This window comes from Oncorhynchus tshawytscha, linkage group LG16 (assembly GCF_018296145.1).
Source record: "Oncorhynchus tshawytscha isolate Ot180627B linkage group LG16, Otsh_v2.0, whole genome shotgun sequence".
Taxonomy (NCBI): Eukaryota; Metazoa; Chordata; class Actinopteri; order Salmoniformes; family Salmonidae; genus Oncorhynchus; species Oncorhynchus tshawytscha.
In genome coordinates this window covers 70,732,733-70,752,782 of record NC_056444.1, presented here as the reverse complement: position 1 = coordinate 70,752,782, position 20,050 = coordinate 70,732,733, and the positions used below count along the sequence as shown (strand labels likewise).

General features: G+C 43.0%; 1 protein-coding gene across 1 annotated transcript in view; it reads right to left on the bottom strand.

Annotated features, from left to right (window-relative positions):
- Nucleotides 1–5,391: 5,391 nt before the first annotated feature.
- LOC112240685 (plexin-A2-like) overlaps nt 5,392–20,050 on the bottom strand; it is a 437,296-nt gene continuing 422,637 nt past the window's right edge. The window contains exons 30-32 of the mRNA XM_042299563.1: nt 19,908–20,050; nt 15,113–15,263; nt 5,392–10,023 (exon numbers count right to left, since the gene is read on the bottom strand). The exon at nt 19,908–20,050 is cut by the window's right edge and continues 70 nt beyond it. Coding sequence (XP_042155497.1) covers nt 9,928–10,023; nt 15,113–15,263; nt 19,908–20,050 — 390 coding nt within the window. The 3' untranslated portion in view covers nt 5,392–9,927. The remainder of the gene's footprint in view (nt 10,024–15,112; nt 15,264–19,907) is intronic.

Sequence of the window (20,050 nt, the reverse complement as noted above, 5' to 3'; positions counted from 1 at the left end):
GTCACTCAACACAAACATACAATATCAGGCAGTTTTAGCTTATATATTTATCTATATATAAGTATTATATCCTAGAATCAGAGCATCATGGCTTAGAATTAGAAACACATCAATATTCTTGACACAGATAACATGTACAGATAACAGGTACTCATGGTGGTAGTGAACAAAGAACTGGAGAGGGAAGAAGAGAAAGTGTGTGTGTGAGAGAGAAAAAAACAGATACAACCTAAACCTGCTCTCACAGCAGTTGAACTAGAAGAACTGGACCAGTACATGTATGTATCAATGTGTAATGTACAGTAAACATTCATAGAAGCACATCTCTTTCGATGTGTGGAGAATGTAATTCTACCCTTGACTAAAAAGGTATGGATGGGGTATTTGTAGTTTTGTAGTGGTGGTGAGGGTGGAGGCAAGGGGGTGTGACGTCTCACCTCAACCCCTCTGAAGAGTTGTTCTGGGCTTGGGGGAAAGGAAGAGCGCTCCGCTCCGTTCCTCTACATAAAATATTAATTTCACAGAAACTCCTCAGCCTTTAATAATTCTCAAAGAAGTATGCCGAAAGCGAGCCCTTGCTACCCCAGGCACGTTCACTCTCTCTGGACAATGGATCCAAGGGAGCACAGTGAGAAAGGATAGTGGGAACAAGGAAAATAAAGAGTGAGGGAAGAGGAAGAGAGACAGAGGGAGATAAATAGAAAGAGAAAAGGAGGGGTGGGTTTAGATGTATTCCTCACATTTTATGTAACAGGTGGCTTGCTCTGAACATTATATGGGGGGGGCAACAGGCTGTGTTTAGCAAATAGTGATAATGGTTGAAATAAAGGATTGAAAGCAAGTGGTGAAGGAAGGAGTAAAAAAGAGCTACATCTATGGGCATAGGACATGTTGGGCTCATATAGGGAAGGAGAGGAATTGTGTGTGTGGACAAGATATAAAACTTGTCCATAACTCTAGAACACTTATCTGCATTGTTGTATAGCCTGGGGTTGACCACGGAGACACCGGGACCATGAATAGGCAAGAAGACAACACAAAGGGTTTCTGGGCAAAACAAGGGCTTTTAGTGACACTTACAATCAACAGGCCTAGCTCTGTGAGAGCATGTAACTCAAAATATCAAATGAGTCAAAACTCCTTTGACAGAACTGTTGGAGAGCCTTCACGAGGCCATGTTGCTTTCTTCTTTATGAGAGGTTTAGTGTTCCAACTGGCAGCCATTTACATTTTAAATAACCTCAAACCTCCTCCAGTGTCCCTACATTCCCCCAGCCTGGGGACTAACTACACACCAGCTGCTAGCCCATCATAGTACCAGATCTCATCTGGCCTGTGTCTCACCCACATAATATCACCATGACCACATCAAACGATCCAGGCTAATCCGAGGCCAATCGCGTACCGTCGCTCTGAGACTCTGACTAAACGGTCTCTTCTGGTGTTTGTATATGGCGTGGCCCTCACCTGGCCTGCCATGCAGTCTACTGATAAGGCCTGGCTGTGGAGAATCAATCAGAGAGAGACAGGCTAGACTAGAACCTTTCTGTATTGTAGCGACCGGTCAGCGGGAGAAATGAGGCATGAAGGAAATCTAAGGTGATTATCTTTATTACCAGCCAGGAGAGTAACCGTAGAAATTATGAGAGGGAGGCGAGAGGGCTGGAGAGCACACTGAGAGTGGTAGACATCAGCTGGACACAATACTATAAATAGACCCTGTGCCAACAACTAATGACACCTGGATTATCTCTCTCCCTCACTCTCTCTTCCTCCTTGCTGCCTTTTTTCTCTCTTCCGGCACTTCCTCTGACTTTCCAAATCATTATCTCTTCATCTCCCTGACTATTTTTTTTCCTTTCACTCCACTCACTCCATCTTTCTTTGCCTCCCCTTTTCCTCTCCTCTCAATTTGTCCTTTTCTCTCCAAGTCTGTCACTCCACTTTTCTCATTCTCTCCTCCTCCATCCCTGTGACAGGTGAGAGAGGAGCTTCATGAGGAAGAGCCTTCTTATCTTCTCTAACAAATCCTTCCCAAAGGTCCCAGGGACCTATCCTCCATTCTGACTGATAGTGAGAGTTGATAGCCATGGACATTGCAGTGGGAGGAATCTTATGCAAAGTGAAACAGGCCAGATCCACTTCCAAAAAGCCCTCAACAATCTGAATGCTTTTAACTGAGAGCCATGGAATACACACAGGAAACTTTGTCTTAGCTGTTCGGTTTGCTGTCATGCACCAAACTTTCAGCAGTAACTCTGAGTGTCAGTGGAATATACAATTATCAACAACACATGGTGATCCAGGCACTGTGCCCTCGGGTTTTGAAAGGATAGGTGGCAGGCAAGTGACAGGTACACCATGCCACAATGCTCCAAGGCAACCCTGAATTAGGATGTCAAGGCAATGCAACCCCAACAAAGGAACAATAACAACCCAAAGTTGTATGACAATAGCTAAAAAAGGGGCTGGTTTTGTTTCATATTGAAGTTAATAACCCATACATCAAAAATCGGGTTGAAATAACCTAACCTACCTCTTCTACCAATTTACAATAATTATTTCAAATTTGCCTAGCAGGGAATCCCACCCAGAACGAATGGAATGTCAGCTTTATGCATCATCCTTGTAAAGGCATTACAGGGCATTAAGTCCCATATGGGTTTGAATTGGTCTCAGCAGTACAGGATTACAGCACTGCAGGGATTATCCCTCCCTTGAAGTAAATACTGGAGGCAGGAATAGGGGTGGGATAGGGAACTGGGGATGGGGAATAAGACTGGGGCAAGGGTGGGCGCCGTGGGGATGGGGGACAGAGGTTGGAGTTTTGGCTGGGGTATGGGGGATACAGTATGTCTAGGTCCCTCCCCTGAAGAAGATACAGGAACAGCCCATGCTCTGGGGAATGGGGATACATTTAGGGCTGGGTGGCTTGGATCTGGTGGATATTGTGATGGGGTATGGGGGATAAAGTGTGTCTGAGCATCAGCCAAGAGCTTCCGACACTGACACCTCACCTTCAGCCAAAGCTCTCAGTTGCACAGAGCCAGATCAGAGCCTATGACCTGGGACCATATCTCTAACTGTTAGGGACCAAACCACAGGATTGCCTCTGGGGGAGGATTTCATCTAATGTGATTGAGACAGATTCGGATGCATTGTTTCTAATCTTTTGCAATCAGAAAATGAAATGTGCAGAATGAGTGAAATACCTATGCAAAGTGTAAGAAATCCTGCTTTTAAATATGAATATCCAGCCATCACCAGCTGATTAGCCTGTCTGTCCAATCTGGCTCAATATTGATGAAGGATCATAAAGATCTTGTGGACTTCATGTACTGGGTTATTATGAACATCGGCCTTGCCTGCTAATCATACATTAGACACACTGACCTCCAACCATGTGGGTTGGAGGGGCTTATTCATGGAGGTTTAGAGGTACAATCTGTGCTATTTAGCAATCAAGAGCTGGTTCATATCCTGCTCGAAGGTTGCATTTAAGAGATGTGCCGGTTTAAGTCCTGGTTCCCCAGTTAGATTCATTACAAGATTCTGAAATATTTGATGCTACAGCCCACCTACGCCCTTTCAGGCACTAGTATTGGTGATGGGTTAAACTGGAGCAGCGTAGTCAACCTCAGCCTTAGACTAGCCCTCAACGGGTGTCCCCGGTGGGGCATCTATTACCATTCTAATGTGATTATTCCCGCCTCGATGGTGTGGAGGATTGTACAGCCTGAGCTAATGTTGCTGCCTGAAGAAGACAAATGGTAAGCACTTCCACATAGTAGAGGCATGGGTTATCTCGTTAGAGTCTAACCACAATGTGAGTGTTCATTGATGGGTTATCTTGTTAGCGGCTAAGCGGCTAGCCACAGTGTGAGTGTCCATTGTGGCCAGGGTTTAGATTGCATCCAAGGATTAACCTGAGCTAAAAGGGATGAATGAGATAGCAGCCCTTTGGTCCCTGTGACGGATGGCTAATGGCTGATTCAGGGTCAGCTAGCTTGGGGCAAGGGCTCGTAGTGGAGTGGTTACTCTGGAAATCTACCACAGTAGCTACTTCAACTGCCCAGCCAAGAATTTCACCAATGTTTGGCATCATTATCATGGTTATATCTGCTGTTTAAATCCCTGGGCTGGCAACCTAAGCATTTTTTGCGTGTCTCCTAAATCCAAACAGATATGTATATATAAAAACTCAGCAAAAAAAGAAACGTCCCTTTTTCAGGACCCTGTCTTTCAAAGATAATTCGTAAAACTCCAAATAACAGATATTCATTGTAAAGGGTTTAAACACTGTTTCCCATGCTTGTTCAATGAACCATAAACAACCATAAACTCTCTCAATAGGCTGAGAGAGGCTGGACTGAGGGCTTGTAGGCATGTTGTAAGGCACAAACCCACCGTCGCTGGACCAGACAGGACTGGCAAAATGTGCTCTTCACTGACGAGTCGTGGTTTTGTCTCACCAGGGGTGATGGTCGGATTCGCGTTTATCATTGAAGGAATCCGGAGAAGGTCTGTATGGAGGAGTGGGCCAAATTCCCTGCTGCAGTGTGTGCAAACCTGATCGAGAACTACAGGAAACGTATGATCTCTGTAATTGCAAACAAAGGTTTCTGTACCAAATATTAAGTTCTGCTTTTCTGATGTATCAAATACTTATGTCATGCAATAAAATGCAAATTAATTACAAATCATGCAATGTGATTTTCTGGATTTTTGTTTTAGATTCCGTCTCTCACAATTGAAGTGTACCCATGATAAAAATTACAGACCTCTACATGCTTTGTATGTAGGAAAACCTGCAAAATCGTCAGTGTATCAAATACTTGTTCTCCCCACTGTATAATAGACAGCGAGAAGCAGCAGTGTAAAAACAAAGAAGGGGGGGTCAATGTAAATAGTCCGGGTGGCCATTTTATTAATTGTTCAGCAGTCTTATGGCTTGGGTGGAGAAGCTGGTATAGAGCCTTTTGGACCTAGACTTGGTGTTCCGGTACCGCTTGCTGTGCGGTAGCAGAGAGAACAGTCTATGACCTGGGTGACTGGAGTCTTTGACATTTTTTTGGGCCTTCCTCTGACACCGCCTAGTATATAGGTCCTGAATGGCAGGAAGCTTGTCCCAGTGATGTACTGGGCCAACACATATAGAATCATGAGAATCACAATACATATCGTATCGCCACCTATATATCATGATAATATCGTATTGTGAGGTCCCTGGCAATTCCCAGACCTAATATCTCCCACTTCTGACTGCCTGTATCTGTCATACTGTAGCTAATACATGCAATATGCTTGCCCAGGATTCTCCTAGTCTGATTCTCAGAGACAGTTTGTTTCTTGTCGTGTCAATCAGACAAGGCAGTGTATTTCAGCTCTATGTGTTTTTTAACCAGCAAAGTTTATTTATATATAACAACAGTACAAAGTGAATCCTTGGCTTGCAAAATAGGTGTGCTTCATATTTACAATAGATACACAATAATATATTATAACAAAACCAAAGCAAATTAAAAAAACACAAGAACAATTTCTTTAAATACTTTTAACCTTCTTACAATTTTCACAACACTTTTATAAAACAACAAGGACAGCCATTATTATGATCAGTCATCATTTGTATTGATTATATTACAGAACTCCAGTGTCTACAAAGGGTTGTCTACATTGTGTTGTGTTTAGAATGGAAGAAGGATATTCATTTCATTTTCCGTGATATTTTTGACATGAAGAGAATATTACTAATCTGATGTTCAATTCCTCCGACTGACATGAGAAAAGAAAAAAGGTGAATAATTATTGTTTTTCTGAGAGTAATGAAACATACCAGTAAACCCATCACTACATCACCTACAGCGCCAAGAGCAGAAAGGTGCACAATCATCTTCAATTAGGTCTCATGTCTTCTGTAGTGGGAATGAAGTCGCTGTTTAATAATATTCTATCGCCAAAGTGTATCAACTGCAACACGTCTCAGAGACCATTAACTGGCTGTGAAATTCAATTCTGCACTGCAGAATGTCAAACAAACGTAATTATAAAAAATTCACCTTTGAAATTCTTATTGAATCTCATCATCTCCCAAGAAATACAAAAGTGTATAGTATGAAAAAATCAATTAAAATCTCTTTCACAAAACGTCAGAACCAGACAGATGTGAGTTAAGACTTGATAAGGAATAATACGATGTGTGAAATTGATTTTCTATTGGTGTTATGGCATGCTGACCAAAAGACAAGGTTAGATTTATAATTTTAAGAACAGTGAAGCAATGGTAGTTCATGAAAATAAAGACAAATCAAAAACAGAACATTAATAAAGATCCCTTAAGAGAAAAGCAAACTTTGTTCAAGTCAAATCCCACTTTTCCTTTAAAGGCCCAGTGCAGGCAAAAACATGAGGTGGAATAATACTGTTAAATCGTGAAAAATATGATAATACCCTTTAAGTGTAAGAGCTGTTTGAAAAGACCGCCTGTAATTTCAGCCTGTTTTGGTGGGATGGAGTTTTGCTTGAGAAATTTCTCTTGATGAGAAGCTATTTTGTTTTGTTTTTGACCATTTTGATTGAAAACAATCACAGTAAGGTACTTAAATGTTACCCAGAAATGATTTGATGTTGAGATAAAAATGTCTGCCTTGGGCCTTTAATCTGGTACTACTATGGAGAATATAGCATAACAATATACAAGGTACATTTGAGCATGAGTGTCTGTGTCTATATTTAGAGTGCAACTATAGACACAGTATTTGTGTTGAGCAGGAGTAGTTACTGCTTACCAGAGGGCCAACAGACCCCCCCCCCTCTCTCCCTATACCCATCCACCCCCCTTGGCTGGAGATATTAATACCATGCCAATCATGTGGTCTCACTGCATTTCTCTTTACCAGTTTTGACGTGTTTTCTCCTGATCACACAACTACACTCCGATCAAAGCGCTTCAAAGCAGGAAACCAGAGCTAAAGGGGTTTCTCAGGGCCTCCCGAGTGGCGCAGCGGTCTAAGGCACTGCATCGGTAGTGCTTGAGGCATCACTACAGATCCGGGTTCGATCCCGGGCTGTGTCGCAGCCGGCCACGTCCGGGACACCCATGAGGGTGCACACAAATGGCCCAGCGTCGTCCGGGTTAGGGGAGGGTTTGGCTGGCCAGGATGTCCTTGTCCCATCGCGCACTAGCAACTCCTGTGGCGGCCCGGGCACAGTGCATGCTGACACGGTCGCCGGTTGTACGGTGTTTCCTTCGACACATTGGTGTGATTGGCTTCCAGGTTATCCGAGCAGTGTGTCAAGAAGCAGTGCGGCTTGGCCGGATTGTGTTTTGGCGGATGCATGGCTCTCGACCGGTGACTCTCCCGAGTCCGTACGGGACGCGATGGGACAAGACTGTAACTACCAATTGGGGAGAAAAAGTAGAACAAAAATTAAGGTGTTTCTCTCCCTCATTTCTGACTGAGCTCTACTCTTCAAACAGCTCTGGCGAGATGACTGAATCACCGCCCACCTTCCTGTACAGAACCAGGTTGCAACCTCTTCACTTCACTTCTTCATACACCGTGGCAGCCCAGGTACCTTATCAAAAGGACAGCCAACAAAATGGAGCCACCAGAGGCTGTAGATTAGTGTTGAAGTGGTGAAGAAGAATCAGGAGAACTTTTATGGTTGGTTCATTTGGAGTTCTAAGGCAGCAGAGAAAATAATAAGCACCTTTCATCCATCAACATTGGTGTTATATTTTCTCCATCCATAAATAATGTAATTATACTGTACACCTTTAATACTACCTAGTTTCAAGTACTTGATGTAGACAATGAGCAAACATCAAAGTCTGGAGAAAACAGAATTGTGGTGGTCACTAATCCAGCAGAGTGAATCTACAGTATGTGGTCATCCAGCTATGACAGGTGCATGTAAGGTTCTCTTTTATTCCTTACTGGAAGTCAGTCTATATACCCTTTCATGAATGGGTTAAGTTTGGTACAGGACAATCCAATCTTACCAAAGATCTACCTGGTAATGTAACATGCATTATGTCTGACGTTTATATCCTCTTTTGTCCATGCTTGCGGTTGAGATATTTCTTCTTAACTATTACTAGTAACTATTATACGGAGTTGTGTCTCTCCTGAGCCTACTACAGTACCTTCCTTCGTACCTGCTGCCTGTTCACAAGCTTCCAGTTACATGAGCACCTCTCTACAGACTTCAGTTTGAGGGCGTGGCTGGCTCCCTCTGTAAAGCATTAATCGATTTGGACTCATCAGTGAATCATTTTTAAACGACAGGATCTTTTGGCACTCAAACTAGACCCACACAGGCTTCTTCTTACTATCTTTTAGAAAGACATTGTTGTTGGTGTACTGGTTGGGTAGAAAACTAACGACTGCTAACATTTAGCTGCTGGCCATCTCCAGCTATCCTGATCCATTGGCACTTAAAAAACAAAGATAGACCTTGAAAACACTTCTTCTGACATGTGATACAATGCATGCAAGTTTTACACACAATGGTTATATTACGGAGTATTTTCACTATCGCTGCCCCCGGCCGGACGGCCTCAGTCCCCATCTTGGCAGGCCTCTAGAATCTAGTCTCCAGTATATTATGGAATTTGTACGATAAGGGCAGCGTAGCCACGGCAAAGACGCCTACAATACAGACAGCATAGTACACACCCTCCTATGATCGAGATAGAGATTTGGTAACAGGTGAAACATTGTGAGTGGGGCAAAGGACTAGGACGGATGAATTTTCAGTACATGTTCAGTTAGCCATCTATTTAGACATTATAGAGTCCCTTCAACTAACTCCATTTTGTTTAGAAAACAAACCCAAAGGAAAAAGAAAAACCCACATCTGCTTTTGTACATTCACATACATTGACATGTATGAAACAGAACCTACAGTACATGCAGATGACGTTACTGCTGAGGAGGGTCTTATACAAACCAGTATGGTGCTGGTTGTTGTTTTGTCCTTATACCCAACATACTCTGTGGACCTGTGTATTTTCTCTTATCACACAGGGTAAAGGGGTTTGGGGTTGATAAGCATGCTGGTTGAACTTTGACCCCTCCAGAGGTCGTCTGTTCTGAGTTCCATTCGCTCTCGTACGATGAGGATGCATTTGGTTGGTTTCTGTACAGGGCTGATGGGTTACAGTCAGAGCTGGGTTCTGTCCACTTGGTCTCGAGTATCATGTTGATAAGGAATGGTAATACTGTCTGAGGAGAGAGCAGAGAGCAGGACAAGACATGACATAGCACCATGTCTTTCTGATGGCTACACCACCCTATAACATATGTTATAACACAACCTTTGACTTTGTACAGTACAACAATGTCCATGTATGCATCAAGAGGAAGATGGCTCAACTACAACCAATAAAATCAAAATGTACACATACAAAAATAAACATTTGGATGCAAAACTCAGGAACAATATCTCTGGAATCAAACATGAGAAGTCTTTATCCTCCATCTCTCGTCTCCTTCTTCTTTCAGTGTCTCTGTTGTGAGTTGAGCAGACAGAGAGTGTATCTGACTATAAGATCTCCCCTCTGTTTGTTCTGTCTCTCAACAAACCTCTCCTTCAGGGCTATACACACACAACACAAAAATAATATCCTTTGGAAAGAAATATGCCATGTAGCCTTTATGGATGTGTGTGGTGTGGTCGTCCCACCTTACATCATCATCATGACCATTCATGTTTCCCGAGACTATGGCGTCTTTTAGCCAGGTGGTGGCAATATGGCACGAGAGGAAAATAAGATAAAAACAAAACTCTTTGTTTGAGGATGTAAAAATGTCCCAGGTCCGTGGTGGTTCGGTGTCCATCACACGGTGAGTATCGGGACTGTTTGTTGGGTGGCTGATGGACATCCCGGGTCGGTTCAGTCGTCTAATCCCGTGGTCTGTCTCAGCTCTCCAGGGACATGGCTGAGATGAGCTGCTCCACCTTGTAGGCCAGACGTTGTTTCTTAGCCTGCTCGTCCTGCTCCAGGGCCATGGTGATCTGGGAGGGGTTAGAGACAGGACAACAACATGATTTAGTGTCACTCTAACCCGGAAGCCACATGCAGGGACTCAAAGACCCTTCATATGCAAATAGTCTGCAAGAAAATTTCAAATAGAACATATAGACAATTGCTGGTGGGTATGCTGATGTAATGCTCAATTACATCTGTATAACATAGCCAATATTGACTGAATGGTAAGGAATGACATTAATAAAGTATTCACTCAGCAAAACAATAAATGTCCTCTCACTGTCAACTGTGTTTATTTTCAGCAAACTTAGCATGTGTAAATATTTGTATGAATATAACAAGATTAAACAACTGAGACAAAAACTGAACAAGTTCCACAGACATGTGACTAACAGAAATTGAATAATGTGTCCCCTGAACAAAGGGGGGATCAAAATCAAAAGTAACAGTCAGTATCTAACAGTCAGTATCTGGTGTGGCCACCAGCTGCATGAAAAACTGCAGTGCATCTCCCCCTCATGGACTGCACCAGATTTGCCAGTTCTTGTTGTGAGATGTTACCCCACTTTTCCACCAAGGCACCTACAAGTTCCCAGACATTTCTGGGGGGAATGGCCCTAGCCCTCACCCTCCACTCTCCAATCGTTGGCCACGACAGAACACTGACATTCCTGTCTTGCAGGAAATCACGCACAGATCGAGCAGTATGGCTGGTGGCATTGTCATGCTGGAGGGTCATGTCAGGATGAGCCTGCAGGAAGGGTACAGCGTTGAGATAGCCTGCAATGACAACAAGCTCAATCCGATGATGCTGTGACACACCGCCCCAGACCACGACGGACCCTCCACCTCCAAATCGATCCTACTCCAGAGTACAGGCCTCGGTGTAACCAACCATAAAATCATAAAAGTTCCTTCAACGATAAATGCGAATCCAACCATCACACCTGGTGAGACAAAACCGTGACTCGTCAGTGAGGAGCACTTTTTGCCAGTCCTGTCTGGTCCAGTGACGGTGGGTTTGTGCCCATAGGCGACGTTGTTGCCGGTGATGTCTGGTGAGGACCTGCCTTACAAAAGGCCTACAAGCCCTCAGTCCAGCCTCTCTCAGGCTATTGTGGACAGTCTGAGCACTGATGGAGGGATTGTGCGTTCCTGGTGTAACTCGGGCAGTTGTTGTTGCCATCCTGTTCCTGTCCCACAGGTGTGATGTTCGGATGTACCGATCCTATGCAGATGTTGTTACACGTGGTCCGCCACTGTGAGGACGATCAGCTGTTCGTCCTGTCCCCTTGTAGCGCTGTCTTAGGCGTCTCACAGTACGGACATTGCAATTTATTGCCCTGGCCACATCTGCAGTCCTCATGCCTCCTTGCAGCATGCTTAAGGCATGTTCACGCAGATGAGCAGGGACCTGGGCATCTTTCTTTTGGTGTTTTTCAGACTCAGTAGAAAGGCCTCTTTACTAAGTTTTCATAACTCTGACCTGCCTAGAGTCTGTGATTTTTACGAATTATCTTTGAAAGGGACGTTTCTTTTTTTTGCTGAGTTTATGACTCTGGTCTGTGCCAGTCAGCACGCAAAAGGTCCAGACTTCACTGTCTGTTGGGTGGGATCATGTGTGCTTTTTATTTAATGAATATAACATTGTCTCTGTTGGAGATGGTAACACAAAACCGATGCATCCAACTTGTGTAATGCCCTTTCTCGGTTTCATCTTATGCTTTTCTCTCTCCATAAATGTGTAATTTCTCAAGTCTTGTTCAAAGGGGAATCCGACAGGGTCTCCTCTCTGCTGTCTGCAGTGTCACACAGTCATGACATGCTGTATGTACAACAGCGTGACATCGCGGTGCCTGGCGAGGCTTTTTCATGTGCTTGTATCAAACAGGAAAAATACTACCCAATAAGATCACAGGTATGGGCCACATGCCACACAGTGACATCGATCCAAGGTATGGATCAATGCTAATGCAGCAAATCTCTCCTTTTTCTATATGACAGAAATGTATTCTATGTGAACAGTGGTTCATTGAACAAGAATAAGGGCTGATAAAGCTTGATATGCCTCCCAGGAATAAACCGTGTTGCCATAACTAAGCATTGTAGGCATTGTGCTAAACACACTGTGGAGACATTAATGAAGACTAGTTTCTCTTAGGGTCTGTTGGCAGTCTGTACATAGCTCCAGCAATCTGTTCCATAGTAGATTCCCTGCCTGTTGTCTCGCTCTCAGCTGCCTAAGTGCTCTTGGAGGCTGGCAGAGCAGAGCCCAGCGGAGCCTCTCCTCCTCATACCACTCTGTTATTAATCTGCTGTGCTGTATGCAGGTGCAGCTCCCGCCCTCTGCCTACCATCTCCCTAATCCATTTAGTATTGCTCTAGCCCGTTCATAGAGGGGCCGTACAAGGAGTCAGGCAAGGAACAAACAACCCCGACAGCTACAGATAAGGGCATAAGCACTCAGGAGACAGGGAGAGGAGACACAGAGAGAGAGTGTGTGTGTGTGTGTGTGTGTGTGTGTGTGTGTGTGTGTGTGTGTGTGTGTGTGTGTGTGTGTGTGTGTGTGTGTGTGTGTGTGTGTGTGTGTGTGTGAGAGAGAGAGAGAGAAAGAAAGAAAGTTAGAGTGGGGAAGGAGCATGAGGTAAAAGAAGAGACAAAGAGAGAAGAAAGTGCAGGATAGAGAGTGGCAATAAAAGAGGTGGAACCTCTATGAGATGTTTAAAGAGAGAGAGTTAAAGAGGTGGTCTATGAGAGGTTAAAAGAGAGAGAGTTAAAGAGGTGGTCTATGAGAGGTTAAAAGAGAGAGAGTTAAAGAGGTGGTCTATGAGAGGTTAAAAGAGAGAGAGTTAAAGAGGTTGGTCTATGAGAGGTTAAAAGAGAGAGAGTTAAAGAGGTGGTCTATGAGAGGTTAAAAGAGAGAGAGTTAAAGAGGTGGTCTATGAGAGGTTAAAAGAGAGAGAGTTAAAGAGGTGGTCTATGAGAGGTTAAAAGAGAGAGAGTTAAAGAGGTGGTCTATGAGAGGTTAAAAGAGAGAGAGTTAAAGAGGTTGGTCTATGAGAGGTTAAAAGAGAGAGTTAAAGAGGTGGTCTATGAGAGGTTAAAAGAGAGAGAGTTAAAGAGGTGGTCTATGAGAGGTTAAAAGAGAGAGTTAAAGAGGTGGTCTATGAGAGGTTAAAAGAGAGAGAGTTAAAGAGGTGGTCTATGAGAGGTTAAAAAGAGGTGGTCTATGAGAGGTTAAAAGAGAGAGAGTTAAAGAGGTGGTCTATGAGAGGTTAAAAGAGAGAGAGTTAAAGAGGTGGTCTATGAGAGGTTTACAGAGAGAGAGTTAAAGAGGTGGTCTATGAGAGGTTTACAGAGAGAGAGTTAAAGAGGTGGTCTATGAGAGATTAAAAGAGAGAGAGTTAAAGAGGTGGTCTATGAGAGGTTAAAAGAGAGAGAGTTAAAGAGGTGGTCTATGAGAGGTTAAAAGAGAGAGAGTTAAAGAGGTGGTCTATGAGAGGTTAAAAGAGAGAGAGTATAAAGAGGTGGTCTATGAGAGGTTAAAAGAGAGAGAGTTAAAGGTGGTCTATGAGAGGTTAAAAGAGAGAGAGTTAAAGAGGTGGTCTATGAGAGGTTAAAAGAGAGTTAAAGAGGTTGGTCTATGAGAGGTTAAAAGAGAGAGAGTTAAAGAGGTGGTCTATGAGAGGTTAAAAGAGAGAGAGTTAAAGAGGTGGTCTATGAGAGGTTAAAAGAGAGAGAGTTAAAGAGGTGGTCTATGAGAGGTTAAAAGAGAGAGAGTTAAAGAGGTGGTCTATGAGAGGTTAAAAAGAGAGAGTTAAAGAGGTGGTCTATGAGATGTTAAAAGAGAGAGAGTTAAAGAGGTGGTCTATGAGAGGTTAAAAAAGAGAGTTAAAGAGGTGGTCTATGAGAGGTTTACAGAAGAGAGTTAAAGAGGTGGTCTGAGAGGTTTACAGAGAGAGAGTTAAAGAGGTGGTCTATGAGAGATTAAAAGAGAGAGAGTTAAAGAGGTGGTCTATGAGAGGTTAAAAGAGAGAGAGTTAAAGAGGTGGTCTATGAGAGGTTAAAAGAGAGAGAGTTAAAGAGGTGGTCTATGAGAGGTTAAAAGAGAGAGAGTTAAAGAGGTGGTCTATGAGAGGTTAAAAGAGAGAGAGTTAAAGAGGTGGTCTATGAGAGGTTTAAAGAGAGAGAGTTAAAGTGAGCCCTAGTTCTAGCTACTACAGCAGCTTCAAGCTCTTAGGGCAGGGAGGAAAGAGGAGATAGAAGAGAGATTGGAAAAGAGAAAGATAAAAATAAAAGAAAGTGAGAGAGAAGAGAGAGTGGGCTCCTAATTCTTGTGAATGTGGTCTAATATAAAGGTCAGACTAATGGCTCCCAGAGGAGCTGCTGACATTAAAGCCGGAACGTCTCCATTACAGAAACCTTTCTCTTTCTCCACATTGTTTCGCCTCTCTCCGTCTCTTCTTTGTCGCACTATTCCATCCTTCTCTCACTTTCTCTCTCTCTCTCCTCCTCCCCTAATCATTCTCTCTCTCCTCCTAAATCTTTCTCTCTCTTTCTCTCTCTCCTCCCTTTCTTTCTCACGTTGCCCTCCCTCATTCTGTCTGTCTCTCTGACTCTCCCCTCTCTTTCCCTCAACCCCCCTCTTCACTCTCCCTGTGATCTGAGACAAATGGTCTGCCACATCTTGATTCTACTCCAGAGAGCCACAGAGAGAGGGAGAGAACATGGCTGTGTTCCTTCACACCACTCAGGGGATGGGGCGGCATGCTGAGCTGCTTGTACAGTTGCTGTTCCTGTCGCTCCTCCACATATCATACACCCACAGCCAGGTCTGCTACAGCGCTCACTGGCCCGGGACATATGGCACTTAGGATGGGTTATGTGATGTGGTAGAGTGGGGAGTATGGTTATTTTTAAGAATAGCATCACATCAGAGAAACGTGGCCTTTCTGAAAGTTCTAGAAACACTCTAAATGAGTTAAGAATGACCTTTAACTAGCCTTGAGTGAATAGGTGGGTTTAGGATTGTAGCCTAGCCTATTAGAATGTCCATCCTTGCAGTGTGTGTGCGTGTGCGTGTGCGTGTGCCTATATGTGTATGTCAGGACTCACCTCCTCACTGTATTTGGAGACATAGGAGTAGATCTCGTTGAGTGCACTGAGCATGTTAAACTCTGTGGAGTGGAGCCTGGCCTGCTCTGCCAGGTAGGCATTCATGTCCTGGTCACTGATGGCTGGCAGACGGTTAATGTCGGCATAGTACCTGGAGGCACATACAGGGAGCGACACTCACTATCAACAAGCACATATTCTATACCACAATGCTTTCCTGGAAAGTTGAGCCTCATTTTCTACATATTAATCACATTTTACTAGTACATATATAATACTTAATATAATGCAAGTGTATCCAGGACCAAAACAGTTTGTATGAGCGGTAATAAAACAAGGATATAGAATTGTATGTGGGCAATTCTACGGTAACAGAATTGTGCTCAGACTTAAAATATATGCCAAACAAAAACCTTTAATTTCAAAGTTCAACAAATACAAAACTCTATGCACAAGGACACATTTGAACAATTTACACTTTTACAAAACACATTTACTGTAAGAACTGTCCTATACTGTACTATACTGTGCTGTCCTATACTGTACTATAATGTGCTGTCCTATACTGTACTATACTGTGCTGTCCTATACTGTACTATACTGTGCTGTACTATACTGTGCTGTACTATACTGTACTATACTGTGCTGTACTATACTGTACTATACTGTGCTGTCCTATACTGTACTATACTGTGCTGTACTATACTGTACTATACTGTGCTGTCCTATACTGTACTATACTGTGCTGTACTATACTGTACTATACTGTGCTGTACTATACTGTGCTGTCTTTTACTGTGCTAGACTGTGCTGTCCTATACTGTGCTATACTGTCCTGTCCTATACTGTGCTGTCCTATACTGTGCTGTCCTATACTGTACTATACTGTGCTGTACTATACTGTACTGTACTCCACTGTGCTGTCCTATACTGTACTATACTGTGTTGTACTATACTGTACTGTACTATACTGTACTATACTGTGTTGTACTATACTGTACTATAATGTGCTGTACTATACTGTGCTGTACTATACTGTACTGTACTCCACGGTGCTGTCCTATACTGTACGATACTGTGTTGTACTATACTGTACTGTACTCCACTGTACTGTACTCCACTGTACTGTCCTATACTGTACTACACTCCACTGTGCTGTACTATACTGCACTGTACTATGCTGTACTATACTCCACTGTGCTGTACTATACTGTACTGTACTCTGATGTACTGTACTCCATTGTACTGTCCTATACTGTACTATACTCCACGGTGCTGTACTATACTGTACTGTACTCTGATGTACTGTACTCCGATGTACTGTCCTATACTGTACTATACTCCACGGTGCTGTACTATACTGTACTGTACTATACTGTGCTGTACTATACTGTACTGTACTCCACTGTGCTGTCCTATACTGTACTATACTCCACTGTAATGTCCTATACTGTACTATACTGTGCGGTACTATACTGTGCTGTACTATACTGTACTATACTCCACTGTACTGTACTCCACTGTGCTATACTCCACTGTGCTGTACTATGCTGTACTGTACTCCACGGTACTGTACTCACTGTGCTGTACTATACTGTACTGTACTCCACTGTACTGTACTATACTGTACTCCACTGTATTGTACTCCACTGTGCTGTACTATACTGTGCTGTACTATACTGTGCTGTACTATACTGTACTATACTCCACTGTACTGTACTCCACTGTGCTGTACTTCACTGTGCTGTACTATACTGTACTGTACTCCACGGTGCTGTCCTATACTGTACGATACTGTGTTGTACTATACTGTACTGTACTCCACTGTACTGTACTCCACTGTACTGTCCTATACTGTACTACACTCCACTGTGCTGTACTATACTGCACTGTACTATGCTGTACTATACTCCACTGTGCTGTACTATACTGTACTGTACTCTGATGTACTGTACTCCATTGTACTGTCCTATACTGTACTATACTCCACGGTGCTGTACTATACTGTACTGTACTCTGATGTACTGTACTCCGATGTACTGTCCTATACTGTACTATACTCCACGGTGCTGTACTATACTGTACTGTACTATACTGTGCTGTACTATACTGTACTGTACTCCACTGTGCTGTCCTATACTGTACTATACTCCACTGTAATGTCCTATACTGTACTCCACTGTGCTGTACTATACTGTGCTGTACTATACTGTACTGTCCTCCACTGTACTGTACTCCACTGTGCTATACTCCACTGTGCTGTACTATGCTGTACTGTACTATACTGTACTCACTGTGCTGTACTATACTGTACTGTACTCCACTGTACTGTACTATACTGTACTCCACTGTATTGTACTCCACTGTGCTGTACTATACTGTGCTGTACTATACTGTGCTGTACTATACTGTACTATACTCCACTGTACTGTACTCCACTGTGCTGTACTTCACTGTGCTGTACTATACTGTACTGTACTCCACTGTGCTGTACTATACTGTACTATACTATACTGTACTGTACTCCACTGTGCTGTACTATACTATGCTGTACTGTACTCCACGGTACTGTACTCACGGTGCTGTACTATACTGTACTGTACTCCACTGTACTGTACTATACTCTACTCCACTGTATTGTACTCCACTGTGCTGTACTATACTGTGCTGTACTATACTGTACTGTCCTCCACTGTGCTGTACTATACTGTGCCATACTATACTGTGCTGTACTATACTGTGCTGTACTATACTGTGCTGTACTATACTGTGCTGTACTCCACTGTGCTGTGCTCCACTGTGCTGTACTCCACTGTGCTGTACTCCACTGTGCTGTACTATACTGTACTATACTATACTGTACTGTACTCCACTGTACTGTACTGTACTATACTGTACTCCACTGTGCTGTACTATACTGTGCTGTACTATACTGTACTGTCCTCCACTGTGCTGTACTATACTGTGCCATACTATACTGTGCCGTACTATACTGTGCTGTACTATACTGTGCTGTACTATACTGTGCTGTACTATACTGTACTACACTCCACTGTACTGTACTCCACTGTACTGTACTCCACTGTGCTGTACTATACTGTGCTGTACTATACTGTGCTGTACTATACTGTGCTGTACTCCACTGTGCTGTACTCCACTGTGCTGTACTCCACTGTGCTGTACTCCACTGTGCTGTACTCCACTGTGCTGTACTCCACTGTGCTTTACTATACTGTACTATACTATACTGTACTGTACTCCACTGTGCTGTACTATACTGTACTATGCTGTACTGTCCTCCACGGTACTGTACTCACTGTGCTGTACTATACTGTACTGTACTCCACTGTATTGTACTCCACTGTGCTGTACTATACTGTGCTGTACTATACTGTGCTGTACTATACTGTACTGTCCTCCACTGTGCTGTACTATACTGTGCTGTACTATACTGTGCTGTACTATACTGTGCTGTACTGTGCTGTACTATACTGTACTATACTCCACTGTACTGTACTCCACTGTACTGTAATTCACTGTGCTGTACTATACTGTGCGGTACTATACTGTGCTGTACTATACTGTACTATACTATACTGTACTGTACTCCACTGTGCTGTACTATACTGTACTATGCTGTACTGTACTCCACGGTACTGTACTCACTGTACTGTACTCCACGGTACTGTACTCACTGTGCTGTACTATACTGTACTCCACTGTACTGTACTATACTGTACTCCACTGTATTGTACTCCACTGTGCTGTACTATACTGTGCTGTACAATACTGTGCTGTGCTATACTGTGCTGTACTATACTGTACTGTCCTCCACTGTGCTGTACTATACTGTGCCGTACTATACTGTATTATACTGTGCTGTACTATACTGTGCTGTACTATACTATGGTGTACTATATTGTCCTCCACTGTGCTGTACTATACTGTGCTGTACTATACTGTACTGTACTATACTGTGCTGTATTATACTGTGCTGTACGATACTATACTATACTGTACTATGGTGTACTATATTGTCCTCCACTGTGCTGTACTATACTGTGCTGTACTATACTGTACTGTCCTCCACTGTGCTGTACTATACTGTGCTGTACTATACTGTACTGTACTGTACTATACTGTGCTGTATTATACTGTGCTGTACTATACTATACTATACTGTACTATAGTGTGCTTTCCTAACTTGTGAACCCAATTGTGGTTTGTGACTACTATGATTTCCCATTGTATCAATAGCATACATTTTTCAGAAATTTCAGAAATTCGATCACTTAATAATTCATAAACAAAATTGATATTCGTAAAAACCACTATAACTAAGTGGTAGGTCTACCTTTACTTGTTACTTCTGTGAACTTTTATTATCCTCCTTCCTTACGAGGGAGAGAATTTAGAAAATATCTTAAAGATATGTGGGTTTTTGGTAACGGCATTTCAAGGCACAAGGCAATGTTTCTTAAATTTAGAAGACAGAACATTTTCTCTGAAATTATATACGTGTTGATATTAGTTGGCAGGGGTCTTTACTTCAACATCGTGCTTTAATGTATTTCTAACATGTTTTAAGACTTTTTCTGGTAGATGTTTTCTAAGACTTTTCCATCTGTCTGACCAGAAATCAAAGCCTTTGTTAATTCCACATTTTTAGGATGGAAAACAAATACTCTCAGCTTTCATTTGACACCCACTTGAATATGCTCCTATAAACTCCATGTGCTAGTGCTCATGGGTTCTTTACATGGAAATGACCATGTGTATATTGTGTCTCACTCACCTCTCCACCCAGCTCTTGTAGTTGGGGATGTCTTTAGCGTACAGCAGCTTGTTGGAGGGAGAGTCCTTGCCCAGGCGGTGCTCTGACGTGGAGCAGGAGTCCATGAAGGTCTGGGCCACCACAGACAGACAGGCGTCTGTGAT